General features: G+C 33.9%; 1 protein-coding gene across 3 annotated transcripts in view; it reads right to left on the bottom strand.

Annotated features, from left to right (window-relative positions):
• The window catches only part of LOC113496654 (tachykinin-like peptides receptor 86C), a 32,768-nt gene extending 18,279 nt beyond the window's left edge, over nt 1-14,489 (bottom strand). Inside the window, exons 1-2 of one of the 3 annotated variants that reach the window (XM_026875937.1) lie at nt 14,180-14,489; nt 9,935-10,312 (exon numbers count right to left, since the gene is read on the bottom strand). In XM_026875937.1, coding sequence (XP_026731738.1) covers nt 9,935-10,074 — 140 coding nt within the window. In that variant the 5' untranslated portion in view covers nt 10,075-10,312; nt 14,180-14,489. The remainder of the gene's footprint in view (nt 1-9,934; nt 10,313-14,179) is intronic. The other 2 variants (XM_026875939.1, XM_026875938.1) reach the window with 2 other exon arrangements.
• Nucleotides 14,490-15,231: the final 742 nt, after the last annotated feature.

Raw genomic sequence — 15,231 nt, 5'->3', positions numbered from 1 at the left:
TTATTTTTATTACAATGCACAAATCGAAATGCCTTTGCCTTGCTTATATTTATGATAATTATATCGAAGAAACAAACACACGAAAATCAGAATACATTTATTTTAATTTTAATAAATAGAATAAGTTACTTAGTTTTTACATTTCCAGCACTACTAGCTTAAGTCTCATACTCATACAATATCATGACAGAAAAATATTTGAAATAATCCAGAAGTACGAGATAAGTAAGCATAAGTAGGAGAATTTGGACGAAAGAAAGAAGATAAATTTTACTCGTCGTAAAGACAATATCAGATAATTTAATCCGTACTTAACATTCTGCCCTAACCAGGATGACAAGTAATAACAGCAGAATTAAAACGAAAGATAAGAAGGTACGTAAAATAATTATTTCCCAAAGGAAACAAACAAGATTCATTTCATTTTTATTAGGCATTCCGAGGCTAGGCCGCGTTTGGCCAGCAATTCGTTGAAGTTTATTGTAACATTCACCGCCATGGCAAAAGGGTCAAAGACCCCCAATTTTCCTTTCTCAAACTTCAGTCCTACCCGCATGCTGGTTAAGAAATTACTCGTAAGTTTCTTCCACCAGATATACCTAACAAAACTTAAGTATCGAAGTACTGTAAGATTAAAACCTCTAGGATATAAATTTCCTAATATGTTTTAGGTCCCCGTGAATTTGTTCACGAGCGCCAATTACTAGCCAAGATGCCAGCGTATCTTCAAATCCAAATTAATAAATAACGACCCTTTTTAATCATGTCTATTAATCTTGACAGTTTAATTTATTTTCTTGGATGTTTACGCTGAAACTGGTAGCGACGATGAGGTTAACTGAATAACAAGATTTTTAGGGACAGATTCTAAGTGAATAGCCACTTTTAGTACATTATTGTAAGTGCCATAGATAATGAGTCTTGTTGTTTAAAGAAACCCTGTACCAAAAGCAGAAACTTTTTTGTTTTTGCCTAACGATACAGCGTAATGTTCATTTAAATAGTACGTTTAGATTTCACGTAATTCTACTGAAAAATCTAACACATATGCTCTCGATAAAGTAATGTGATATAACCCATTCGTTTGAAGATTTTTCGCCGGCGTAAAAACGATCTAACAGATAGGTCCAAAACTCACACACAAAATTTATTAGTTCTGCCCTTAAGTTCCCCAATAAAGTGCAGGCGAGCGAACGTTATCTGTCAGCGAATAAAACTACGACCTGACAACCCATTTTCTATTACTACGTACAGATAAAACCAAGTATCCACAAAACAGAAATTATTAGAATCAAATCGGAAAGTATAAGCAAAAATGTACGCTACGGCAAATACAAATAGGGTATTGAATCTATTGTTAAACTTTGTAATCAATCATAAATGTCGTATCGAGCTTGGTCATAAAGGCTTATGCATTGAAATTGACTTTAATATGTCAGGGTTAAACTATTTTTAGGAAATGTCAACATTTGTATAGGTATAGTAACTAAGAAAACCTATGCATGCATAGTGTAACTCACTGCCTCGTTTATGCGCTACCGAACCCGACGGTCTCTGGTTCGTTATTTAAATTCAGAGTTTTTCTGTTAACAGATACTCCGTTGAGTTTGGAGTCCGAAAGTTCGCCTTGTTGACTCCGCGTGCCTAGAAAAGCAAGTAAAAGTTTTTGGCGAATTTTTGACGCTGAATCATAGGAGGATAAGTTTGTAGTTTAGGTCACATGGAAAATCATTCCTTGTAAAATACTGTAGTCAGCCTAATCCAGTAAATACACTGGAACCTGAACTCAACAGACCTTGAGACAATGACTTCGTGGAAGACTGACTTGCCAAGTTACGTATCATTTTCAACAAGAATCACTATTCCTCATAATTTGACTTAGATTAATTCTACACACATACATATTAAACCTACAGGTACAAAAAAATGTATAGACCTACAAACGCACATATCAAAGTTTATTATTTTCTATCATCACGTAACTCGGTACTCAGCCGTACATAAGGTTTAGTCGTAAACGTCTGAAATGGATTCTCTCGAACAATATTGCTCTCAACATACCTGTTTGTTACGAGAAAGTTTCAAAACGACTAATGTGAAATCGTGATGAATGTTTAACACATAGGTTCTGGAATTACTTACTTAGAACTGAACCATGCTTGCAGAATGTTCATGAAAGGTGTGATTTTTTTTAATATTTAATTAAATGAACTACTTACATATAAAAAAACAACCTTAGTAAGAAATACAAGCTCGATTCTCAAGATTGGTAAAATAAATAATCAATCATTAGTGGATTCATATTTTATGAATAGGTAGTATCTTTTACACTACTGTTGCTATTTACTTCATTATTTTCTCCATTATACTCCTCTAAATGTACACAACAACAATTTCTATTTTATCTTATTTATAATTTGATATTGTATCCAATTTATCATTCCAATATAAATTATCTGGTATTCAAAAATTTCACACATTAAGTGTAGGTATATGTTAGTACGAAAGAAAGTCACCTGAATATTGAATAACACATTCGAATATCAATAACACCGATATCGTCAAGTAGAATTTTTAGTGGTGTAAGCATATTTATTTATCTGTTGACTAGCTGTACAAAGGTAAACATGGGTTACGCTGGTAGTTCTTCGTATCGTTCACCTAGTTTTCAGTTTCATATGTCAGTAAGAGAGTCAATAACGTTAAAGTTTGGAAAGGATTAAGGTTGTAATTTCAGTATTTTATACGCATATGATTTGATAAATATACACGGTGACTTTAAAAAAAAAAGCCCAGTTCATGTATCCGACGTAAAATACCCCTAGGCGCGATTATTATTTTTTTATCATCAACTAAGATAATAAGTACGAAGAAAAATTAAACAAGAGAAATCTGAAATATACTTTTAAAAATGATAAAAACGCCGCCGCCCGCGCCTATCACCATTGTTACAATGCTCGGACCGCGCTCGCAACAGAGCTGTGTTTCTAATAAACTACGAATTGCATCATAATATTGAATAAAAAATTGCATTTTAAATTTATTCAAATCTCATAAATACCCATTTTTTATCATGAACGTGTTCTAGTCATTGGATACATGAACTGGGCTGCTTTTGTAAGACGACTAAAAATCACGGTGTATAATTGTGAGTATTCGTTATATTTAGGTACGCGAAAATGCTATTGAGAATGCTCTACGTCAAAATAAAATAGTTACTTTAACTTACTTACATTATTTTCTTCATATATTACAAGAAAATACATAAATTAATTTATCTTTTAAAACATGAAGAATAAAACATAATGTCGTTAACTTATTTATGGGCTCAATATGTAAATACCGAAATATAAAAGGTAAGTATGCATGTATATTCAGTTTGAACTAGAATATTCTGTAAGCGTATAACCCGATACTGAGAAAACAAGGCTAAAAGTCAACCTGAAGTCGGAAACACTCGGGTGACAAGTCTAGAGCCTAGCTTTTGCCTGAATGAAATAGTACCTACGTGGTGTCTGCCAAAAATCCTCTTTGCTTCTACAAAATGTTTCCTTCGAATGATTGTAAATGGATCTTACAGAATATAGGTTTTCTCTCACTACGACGAGCGTTGGTTGAAATGAAAAGCGAAGAAATAATTCTAACAACAAAACAGAAAAGAATATGTATAATCGCTTATTTAGATAAAATCCTTCCGACAACAAATTTGAGAGTTAAGAAAACTAAACATCGCGTCAAACCGTACTTCTAGTCTACGACAATGACATTCCGTCCCGACAAGTGACGTAACTTTGATTTGTTAGTTCAATACATTTGTGCAGTCACCGGAGTTCTGCCGAATCGACTAGTATTCCATCCAGCAACTGACATCGTACAGTCCTCATGTGTGGTCATAACCCGACACTGGCAGAAATTGCTTAAAAAATAGCAGAGCGCTTTATACAAAACAGTACAGTCAGCGTTATCAGTAGATAAGAGAAATGTAGGAGCATTACTTGACTACAAGAGCAGACATGATTTTTACTTTTTCCGTATGCAAATGTTATTTTATTCCTACTACTAAACAACGCGTACTTTAAACACCAAGTTTAAATGAGTCAAGCCCGCACATTGCGAGTTACTAATTCCATGTTATTCCGCCCAGGTTCCCTCACTATATTTCACTTCACCGCAAGACCTTAATTAAGGAAACAACACAATATCTATAATATAGAATTACAGAACAAAGCTTATAAGTTATTTTACAAAACTCTATTAGAATTTGCAGGATTTTTGCAAGCAAATCGCTACAAAATTTGTTATGTATAAACCTCCGTTTAAAAAATATGTACTTAATTAAAATTTGCAGTGACTCAATCTTTGCGCCAGTTTTTATTTTTATTTTTACATTTTCCTTACAGCCTTGTTAATGATAATCAAAGTTCTTCCTTATACCGCTGAATAACGCGGCAGGAAAATGTTGAGAGATCTAAATTGTATAATCCTAAATCGTTGACCTAAACTGATTTTTTTTTGTAAGGTATACTTAATATTTATTTTTGTCTCTCGCATAAATAGAGTCCTAAGTCCAAGCAACGAGATAAAATATGCGTTAATAATGTAAAACCCCATGCATATTAGTGTGAACTACCCATTCGTTTAACATACCTGCCTCACTGCACGACGTTATCTATACCTGATAAATATCAGCGCGTCTTTTAATTAATCTACAATATTCAATTACTTTCTGTACGGATAACGGACTCAGGTAAATAATTAAGGCAGAGTATACCGCCGACATATTTTACGTAGCTTGTTATATAATACATGAAGGTATTGTGCTAAATATTTGAGGTCAGAAGGGTTAGTACTACGTCTTAATGTAAGAGTTTGTAGTTATTTGTAGAAACATGATCGCGCAGTACAGGTTGGCGGTTATCTTTCGAAACTGCAACATACTGTTTTTTATTAACTGTTTTTCTACGTACACGTAGGTGATGATGCTCTAGGAGTTAGTAGCCCTATTTTTTTTTTAATTCCCACATTATTATATATATTCTGGGACAATATATTCTGGGACAACTCACACACGGTTTTTTTTAAAATGGATGTCTCTACTTTTATATATTTTGGTAATCCGCAAAAGCTTTCGCAAACCTTACCTGCGTTAAGCACAAATAACTTCATTAATAAAACGTTCCAAAAATAATCTAAAATGTTATGTTCTTATGCTTTACCAACAAATCAAATATTAAATTTCAGTCCCATAAATTGTGCATCCCCAACAAATGCAGAAACAATTCCTCCAATAAAAATTTTAATCTAAACAAACACGATTCATTTTTATTGTTAGATTTTTTGTGGAAGTTGCAATCGTAGGTCTTATAACTGTAGCCTGTAGAGATATGATTGTTTCTACACATGGGCGTAGCGAGGGGGAGGCAGGGGGGGCAGCGGCCCCCCCCTGGCAGACGGGCGGGCTGGCAAACTGAGCGAAATTTACTAAGTTAAGTTTTTTAGTTTAAGTTAAGTGTTATTCCATAGTTTTTTTTTTTATTGTTACACTTGCTGACCCCGCGGACGTCGTCAAGCCCAGTAATGAATTTTACACCTACCCTAACTAAACTAAGCCTACCCTACACCTACCCTACCCCTATCTATGTATGTGTTATTCTGAGTTTTCAGCTACCTACATACCAAATTTCATCGTAATGTGTTCAGTAGCTTTTGCCTGAAAGAGGTAACAAACATGCATCCGTCCACACACACAAACTTTCACCTTTATACCTAACTAGCTGTTGCCCGCGACTTCGTCCCCGTGGGTAGAAGATATAAGTTATGATTTATACCTGCTTTTTTTTCACATTTTCCATTGTATCTTCGCTCCTATTAGTCGCAGCGTGGTTTATAGCCTTAAGACTTCCTCGATGAATGGTCTATTTAACGCAAAAAGAATTTTTCAATTTGAACCAGTAGTTCCTGAGATCAGCGCGTTCAAACAAACAAACAAACTCTTCAGCTTTATAGATTAGTATAGATATAGATATAGATGTATGAAAACATAAATTCAGTTTCTCTATGATTTTCTCAACCTGCCCCTCCTGTACAAAATCCTGGCTACGCCCTTGTTTCTACATGTACACACACTAGCGGAATGGTGGCGGCCTGCATGCTATTTAAATCGATAAGGATGATCGATTAAACAAATTACGTGCGAAATTAAAGACAAAGAATACAATTACATTTTTTTAATCCTTTCACAAATAAAATATCATACTGGTCTAGCCGTTAAAGAGGACTTCAGACAACATACACATTCGTCATATGTGTCGTACTATTCAGACATATATGAGATATTCAGTTTTAGCAAGACGCATGCCATGAACGCCATCAGAATACATTCCATTTGTCTAATAAATTTAATTCTAATGTATTCGGCTCAGCTTATGATAAAGTATGCAACGAATATCAGCAGTTTCCTTGGAGAATAACAGTTTATTGGAATTATCATTGAATAGGATTTGAAAAAAAAAACCCTTTACATATTGAAAAAAACTATTAATTGTATCACATGGGCATCCAACTATTTACTTCAAACCAGACGACTAGTACCCAATCTTAAAGAGAGGCAGATCATGCGTAGGCATCCCTCGAGTCGGCCCATCTGGCGCCTAGCATCTAGTAAATAACATTCTTCCAATCGTTAACGTCAATGAATATCGCTGAAATATGTGGAAATGACATTTCGTTTCATCACGTCACTTAAACCTGTCATCTACATACATTCGAGTGGTTTCTATTGACGTTAACGATTATAAAAATGCCGTGTGGCTGTATTGGGGCAGTTGCTTTGTCAGAGTCACGCAGAGCATGTCTGAGCGGTCTCGTGACTCTCTCTTAGGTAAGTTTAGGGAGTTCGATATATCCCCACGCCGTGTCCTCGGCATGGGTTGAAGTCATTAGCTTTTCAATCCGGAAAAAAGGGTAGTTATCTATGTACAAAGGTAGGAATCGAAAAAAAAAAATGAAAGTATGAATCTATCCCTTGCAATGCATCAATATAATAGGATGTAATAAGATTAAGAGTAAGCAATAAGAAAAGTATGATATAATTGTTAATGTATACATACGTATGTTTAACACATAAAAATTCTGATAAAATGAGTCCATTTTTAGTTTCGACTAACATCAACAGTCAGACGGTTTAACACAACATTGCCATTTCTGTTTGCAAAAGTTCAGGTGACATTAAATAAGCATTAGGGGTAGTTGTGAACACACGTATAAATAAGGAGCGCTTGATCAAACAGTTAAGCAGCTAACATTTTACCTCATTTTAGCAAAATATGTAACTTACAAGAATATGATTTGTTATTTGATTCACGAATATTTATTAAAGGAGTTTACATATTATTTTTTTAAAGTTGGCCTGAAATGATTTCAGTAGTTGCTAGTGATAACTTGGTTTGGTCATGTGTGCGATATAAAAAAGATTGTATATATTTTTGCAAAGCTTAAAAAATGTATTCTTTAAACGAATTAGAAGAAAGGGTAATAAACAGAAGTGCGTGTAAAACTTCGCGCTGTGATCTGAGTCTTCCGTTTGGTACTTCACAAATTTTGCCTAGAAACTTAAACGTTTCGAGTAATTTAATCCTAATTGAAGGCTTCCAAGTATCAGTGAACTTTGGCCAACAGTTTTAGAAACTCAAACGGGTGGCAAAGAAATAACGAATAAACGTGCTATTCTGTATGTACTAGGAATTTGCAAATTAACATTTTATACGATTATATAGAATTGGTTTTAATTCCAGTTATACGCTTTGATGATGTGTAATAAAAAAAACTTAGTATATTACCAACACTACAACCTAATTCCGTTTAATCTTACAAAGACAGAAAATACGTTTTATTAGCTAAAATAACGAAAAAAATATAGGGCTCTTGATATCTAAATATTCTTTTACTGTTTCAACAACATTTAAATAATGAAATTAATGTGAATATATCGTTCAATAAAGACTTGATTCCAACAGACTTTAGAACTAGAAGTACGACTGTCGCTGTTCTGGACGAAAGCGCTCTTTTACGTTGTACCGTTTCATCCATGGATCCAACTCTTACGTACGTCTTACATAAGTGGCGATAGACCCTTGCCAGTTTTTTAAAGAAAAGCATGAACAAATAAAGTTTACATGTGTTTTGTATATATTTAAGCAATTTTTTTCTGTAACCTAGTACATTAGGTTTTTTGTAGGATGCTGCTACGCCATGTATTGCGCTGTCCCGTTCTACAACCATAATAATATTACCTTGAGACGCGGTAGACCCCTGATGGTATTATACAAACTTTTTGTGATTCTAAGTATCTGTAGTAGATTGTAGTTTAGCTTCACTTGTTTAATTTTGTTTAGGAATAAAACTTATTTGTCGCAATCATTGATTTAGAGACTCTAAAGTCATGGTTATTAAGGTTTCTGCTACAATTAAAAATGTCCATTGAATAGTAAGTAAATTAATAATAGAGAGTTCGATCAAAATAAAAAATCGAATGAACCGAGCCCGTAGCCTTAGGTTTGGATCCTATCTGACGTTAAAACTTTCCTATTCACTATTTGGTACATATACATAAACATCAAACCGGCTGTCATGGTATGGGCATGTTATGCGGAGGAATGAAAATCATGTGGTAAGGAAGGCGTTAAGCATGGATGTGGATGGATATACGGGAAAAGGAAGACCAAAGAAACGATGGATGGATTGTGTGAAAGACGATATGGCTGTAAAGAGTGTTTTTTGTGAGATGACGGCCGATAGGAAGGAATGGAAGAAGATGACATGTTGCGCCGACCCCAAATAAAATAATTAGGATAAGGGCAGGGGAATGATGATGAGTCATAAACATCAAACCGGAGTATTTAAATTCGCCATTTTCAGCCTACATATGAATCCAAACTTTTCCGTTTACGATACAAAATGGGTTTGTTTAAATTATATTATAGGTATACAATTTTGTTTTACAGGTTGCAAAGGGATGCCCTTTGTTCCAATTGAAGAAATTTTGAGACATGTCCGGAATCCTGTTTACCCTGTTTAAATATGATTGAAACGAATATTATTCAAAACAGGAGGTTGGCTTTGAGTAGCCTTTTACTTTGGATATCAAGTTAGACAGTTGACCTTTAAAGAAATTATTAAAATATCTGGATGAAATTTGAGCTCACTTGTTACTCTTTTTTTAACTACAGCGTTACCTTAGTTAACAAGATAGACGTTGAAACGATGAAAGATTTAAAATGCTCACGCTTTATCCTTTGATGATTTTAAGTATTTACTTTGGCATAACATGGGACTATTAAAATAATTTCTGCTTTTTCGAATGCTATTATAAAACAAATAAAATAAATCGACTGTCAAATCTCACATTCAGATTTTCCTTTGGTTCTACGTCTTGTCAGCTAATCAAAACCGTGAATTTTTCGAGGATTTTACAAACATTTAAGTCACATTTATTTATTTATTTATTTGTTTATTATAACACCATTACAGTCACATATAAACCAAAGCGATGTTATAAAATAATATTAATATAAGAGCAATTACAAAATAAACTAAAGAATAGACATTAACATAATAGTATACATGAAATAGTAAAAACTTAACATTTCTTAAAAATATGGTTTTCTATATATATTTGCGCCACTTCTGTGAACTTCGGCAAAGTAACACACATGCACGAAGACATCGACTTACAACAATCACGTTTGTTTGTTCTACGCGGGGATCGAACCTGTGACGCGTCGCGCACAGTCAATTTAGCCTCATGGTCTATATCACTCACCTATTCGTGCAGTCGGATTATTTCTCATCATTACATAACACGGAAGAAAAACAAAATGTAAAATCACGGGCAATCTTAACCTACATCAAAAAATGAGTATGATGTTTTACTTACTTGAGGTTGATATCCTCTAAGATCCTATTAGGTAGCAAGTCCAATATCTGGGTGACGTTCAGCTGATCCCATGACTTCTGCCGACCCAGTATCTGCTGGGTGCAGTTTATGAACAATTGAATATCGATTTCGGAGTCCATATTTCATTTACACTTCACAATCTTAGTCATTTCAAGACACAGCTTTTTCACTGGCACAAAAAAAATACTATATTGAGGAAAATAATTTGTGTTTATATAAGGTACCTTGATGTTAACACCCTATTCTTAGTTCACTCTTTAAGAGTTAGAATACTTTTACACCACAAAATAATCCTTTATCACAACTATTATCACCACACTTGTTGACCTCTAAGGCTCTAAGAGGCAGGAGATCTTACTGAAAAAGTACAAAAACCTTTCACATCAATCTGTCAAAAATATCGAATCAGAGTTACATTAGGTTTCTGGTCATTATGTCGTAATACACTTTATTAATAGGCTAAGTTATAGCGAATCATTGTACCGGTTATTAAATTTCGTCTGGCAATTGTTTTTAAGCCTGAAGTGTCCAAATCCCGTCCAAAGGCTGATGATGACTTTCTCATGAATGTGATCAGGAGAGATATCTACTTATCTTCTCCTTCTATAGGGACAAGCCAATTATGATCTATTCATCTAGGTTAAGCAGTATGTGATCATTAATTGTAAGAGACAAAATGGATGTTGACATAAATCAATTCAATTAGGTCAAGGGAAAAACGTTCTCGTTTTTATAGAATAAATCACACATTATAAGTATTCTAGGGTAATTTTTACGACCGGACCCCGAAATTTATATCAATTATAACAAAACTTTTTTGTCACTGTTTAATTAGAATTCTTAGTTATTAAGCCTATTAAAAAGTTTTATGACTTAATCAACATCTGAAACGACCACTTAGAGAGTCGTTATAATAGGAAAGACTTAATTGATCACTTATATTTGAATATGTAACGATTTGTCGAACGAAAGATTTAATAATGTGTACGTTTTACTTAAGTTCGGAAATGGAAAGGAAAAGAAAGAAAAATATTCGGATTTTTAAGATTATTGATACTATAGAAATTTTGGCAAGATCTTCGTCCATTCCCCAGAGACGAATCCGTAATACAAACCTATATTTTTCCTCGCAAAAATCCTTTTTATCAGATCCACGTAATATTGAAGGTTTTGGCTTAAGACAAAGAAAATTTATAACTAATTGTATCTACGTGCAAATCCGAACCGAACGAAATAAAAATAACAATGATTTTAATTTAAGGCCCAAATAAATAATACGTTGGATTGGAAAGGTCTGCTTTGGGAATTACTTGTTCTCTACCATTAGAAAACCTACACCTTGCTGCAACAACTGCAAAGACAAAGAGAGAGGCATTTCCAGCTCAGACGGTACAACGACTTTCTTGCTGTGACACTAGGCGAAGAACTTTCAGCTTGCAGCTGTATTAGCGACAATATTTGGAAGAGACTTGAGGTGGCAAATCTTGGATTGCTGTCGAAGAATTAAACAAACGTGATGAAACTCACAGAAGACGCGGAAATTGAATAAGAATTTACTCCCTTCCTCCAAATTCAATGTAAGGAGGAGGGCACTGATAATGCCTTTCATAAGTCACTATAAATAGTGGCAGTATTGCGTTTGTTGAAGCATGCCGGTGGTTTCATTCGGTAAGATTCAGCCATGCGTCTCAACCTTACCCAGGATGGAGATAGTTCGTGAGCGAAATGCTCAAGGTCCGGGAAAAAAATATCAAAAAAGAACCAACAAAATTATTGATCTGAATTCTAACTTTATGATAAAAAAACACTCTTTAGGAATTCAAAGACAGATTCTATCAAACGAACTTCACAAAGTACGATTGAATTGCTAAAGTTTCAATACCTCAACAACTTAATATTAAGAATAAATTGATAGAAAGTTCATGATGTTGGCTGTGACGTCGAAATGCGTATTTAAAAAAATACGTTACAAAAAATATTTACAAATTTGGTTTTTATTCAGTCTATTTGTACGAAACGCTTAGCACTTTCAGTCAGAATCGCACTTGACCGAATTTTCGAAGGATCTTATCTAATTAGGTATTTTGTTTAGACTATTCAGACAAATGATGAAGAGATATTCATATAACATCAAAAATATGTACGTCGCATTAAGAACGATTCACCATATCATCTCTAATGGTCTATAGAGCTATAAAGCATAATCCAAGTCTTTTATTTAATAACACACTTGACTGGACATTTATGTCGAAAATAAAGATGAAGATTAAAGAATTACTTGACTTTTACGTGCCATTAATTTCAATTACTAAAATTGCCACATAAATGAATGATAAGAGAATAATAGCCTTTCTTGAATCAAAGAAACTGTCGTAACATTTTGTCCTAAGAAAGTAGTAAATAGTTGACGAACTTATACGACGGAGAACAAACGAATTTTATCCGTTCGGCCGTGCGGAAATAGGGAAAGGAGAACTATAGATCTTGAAAAGAAATCGGAATCATTTGTTAGGTCAATCCAGAATTGACGTACCGAATGAAACCCGTTGCTATCCCGAATCTGTACAATGTCACTATAATCAAAATCACTTAAAGCTCACTGCTTAGTATTTGCTTTGTTCCTAGATATATCATTATTAAAAGCAATGGGTTCTTGGAAGAATTGATTTAAACTACTAAACGAGTCTGCTAAAGATGTTGTCTCTTAATTACGAAATAGTGAGTAATGATTCACAATTCGGTTGGCTTTTGTGTCCGGCAGAGTATTGGCCATCAAATAGGTCGTAAACCTTTTATCAGCAAAATCTGTTTATGTTCATCTGTCTACATGACAATAACTAGATGTCTTTAAAAAGGGTTTTAGGTACAGGGACAGCTTTATAAAGAGCACCGACCTTAATACAACTATACTTTCCTAATGAGGAACACCTATTATAAAAAATGTTCCGTTTTCCAAATTCTATAATGACTCAAATCCATTACAGACTTTTTTAAATATATTGTTATGAAACAAACGTTAACGCGAATAAAATGGCTTTACGAGTAGTAGAGATTAGTATTAAACAGTCACAAGTATAAATACCTGACAAGTCAAAAGTTTTTGGGAAATATAATATTATCCTTAACGCTTGCAATGTCACTTGTCTACCAAGACTCATCAGTCGCAAGAGTTTACACCCCCGCGCTAAAAATAAAGAAGCCAATTTTCACTTTATATTACGTAGAAAAAGCCAACCTAATCATAAGGTAATGCACCCTGAAGAGCTCCATCAAATTAAATCTACAGGCGTGAAAAGGAGGTAAACGGATTTCCAAGGGCAAAATGGGGTTGAACTATGTTCTATGTACCTACGTAGGTTAGATATACGCGGATCGTGAACATACCGGAAGAATGGGGTTGGCTGATTCGAATTTAATCCCTAAGCGAGTTCTCAAAATGACCACAGAGGCTTAATTCCGTGAAAGCATTCTACAATCACGGAAATATAACGGTGTGATAAAGATTTTATTCGCGTCTTAACAATGTGAAGACGCGCAAAGGTCACAAAGGACTTTTATTAACGGAAATCACGGACCACCCTCGTGATATGACTTTAGTTTAGACGATATCTAGCGATAATGATCGTATTTTATTGGGATAGGCGGATGCGAGCTTGTAATAAAGTACTGTTTAAGGAGCTGTGGCAAATTTATAGTGCATTTGTGGTTGTCATTCACTATAGGTTGTAATAATTTCAGCTAATAGATAGATAGTCCGTATCAGAATTGCGAGTTTTTATTTTAAAATGTCTCTGTCTGCCTGTTACTTACTGGTTTCTATATAAAGAAGGTTCAAACTACTTCAAACATCACAAGAAGCAAAGACGATTTCACTTTTCTTAGTAATGAGTATCATTTTCGCGAATGCTTTAAAATAGAATAGATCATTTTAAATTGAAGCCTGTACTGCAATTCTGATTTAATTGAAAAATTCATTTTCCAGATGATTAAATAAATCGTGCTAAGTTCCAGAAAGTTTCAATAACAGTTTTGGTTTTTATTTTAAAGAGAATATTTAAATCGAAATTCCAAATTAACTGTCGAATAGCTATCTAGGAACGAAATGCAAGAATGATTCCAATTGTTTTGGGACACAATTACGTAATTAAATCACATCAAAAATAATTAAATTACCCTAAAAAAAATCAGCTAAAAGGAAACGTAATCTAATAAGGCTTTGATTACTTGTTTGAATAGTCTCTTCAAAATCCCTTGCACCGCAATTGGAGGCAGCGAATAAAACCTTATTTTCCTCCTTTTCCCTAAAACGTAATATTCTTACCCGATATTTTTATAAGAGATTGAAAACATATGAATTGGTTATTTATCTTCGCAACACAATTTTGAATACAGAACTTCAAACATTTTTAATTAAAATAATCGTCAAACTAAAAACTTTTAGAAACTTTCTTCGCAAACTTTTTAAACACATTTTTACTACAAAAATTGTTCAATAGTATTCTATGAAATTACTTTAAATGAATATATCATTTTTTTTATTTGATTTGTTTTGAACAGTCACAGTTCATGTAACTTTAGTGGCATTAGCACCCGCGTCGTCGCCGCGTGTTGCCCGTAGCGCGGCTGGAACTCAACTGAACTCACCCTTGAAACGAACCTTGTTTTCCACTAAACAAAATTCACTAAACTGCATCAGACAGGTGTAAATATCATTAGACATTCTGCCAAAGGTCACGTCGACGATTGAAAATCATTCGACGATATTGCGATCTCGTTTTTAATTTACAACCCTCGATAATAAAACTGCGATACCATTTTCAAAGGAAAAAAAGGCAATACTTTCCTTTAAAGCAATCTTTAAGGTTATAAATCTGTTGATGCGGATTCGTGCCCGAATTATGTACAGTCGAATAATTTTTCGTTGATTTTATGCTTTTTGTTTTACATAAAATAATTGGTGTAAGAAAATGTAGTGTAGGTATATAGAGTTTTATCACGCAATGTTTTTTCATGTTGTGAATATATTGTGTGCGTAACACTAACGATCTGGCTGTGGTCAATGTTAATGAACTAGTGAAGTACATGAATAACAGTTGATGAATATCGGAATGATATCAACGGCTTAATTATTTCGTTTCGTCCTCAGTATCAATTAGTGATCACTCGAATTATTTATTATTTATAGGGTATTCGGCGAAATCAATGAGTTGTTTAGCTTTTTAACATTATTACGTTGTATATTGAATGTAGTATCTTGATGTTTTTATTTAATAAAT

This window comes from Trichoplusia ni, chromosome 8, assembly GCF_003590095.1.
Source record: "Trichoplusia ni isolate ovarian cell line Hi5 chromosome 8, tn1, whole genome shotgun sequence".
Lineage (NCBI taxonomy): Eukaryota > Metazoa > Arthropoda > Insecta > Lepidoptera > Noctuidae > Trichoplusia > Trichoplusia ni.
Note: the sequence above shows the minus strand (reverse complement) of the source record. Positions and strands in the feature narration are given on the sequence as shown.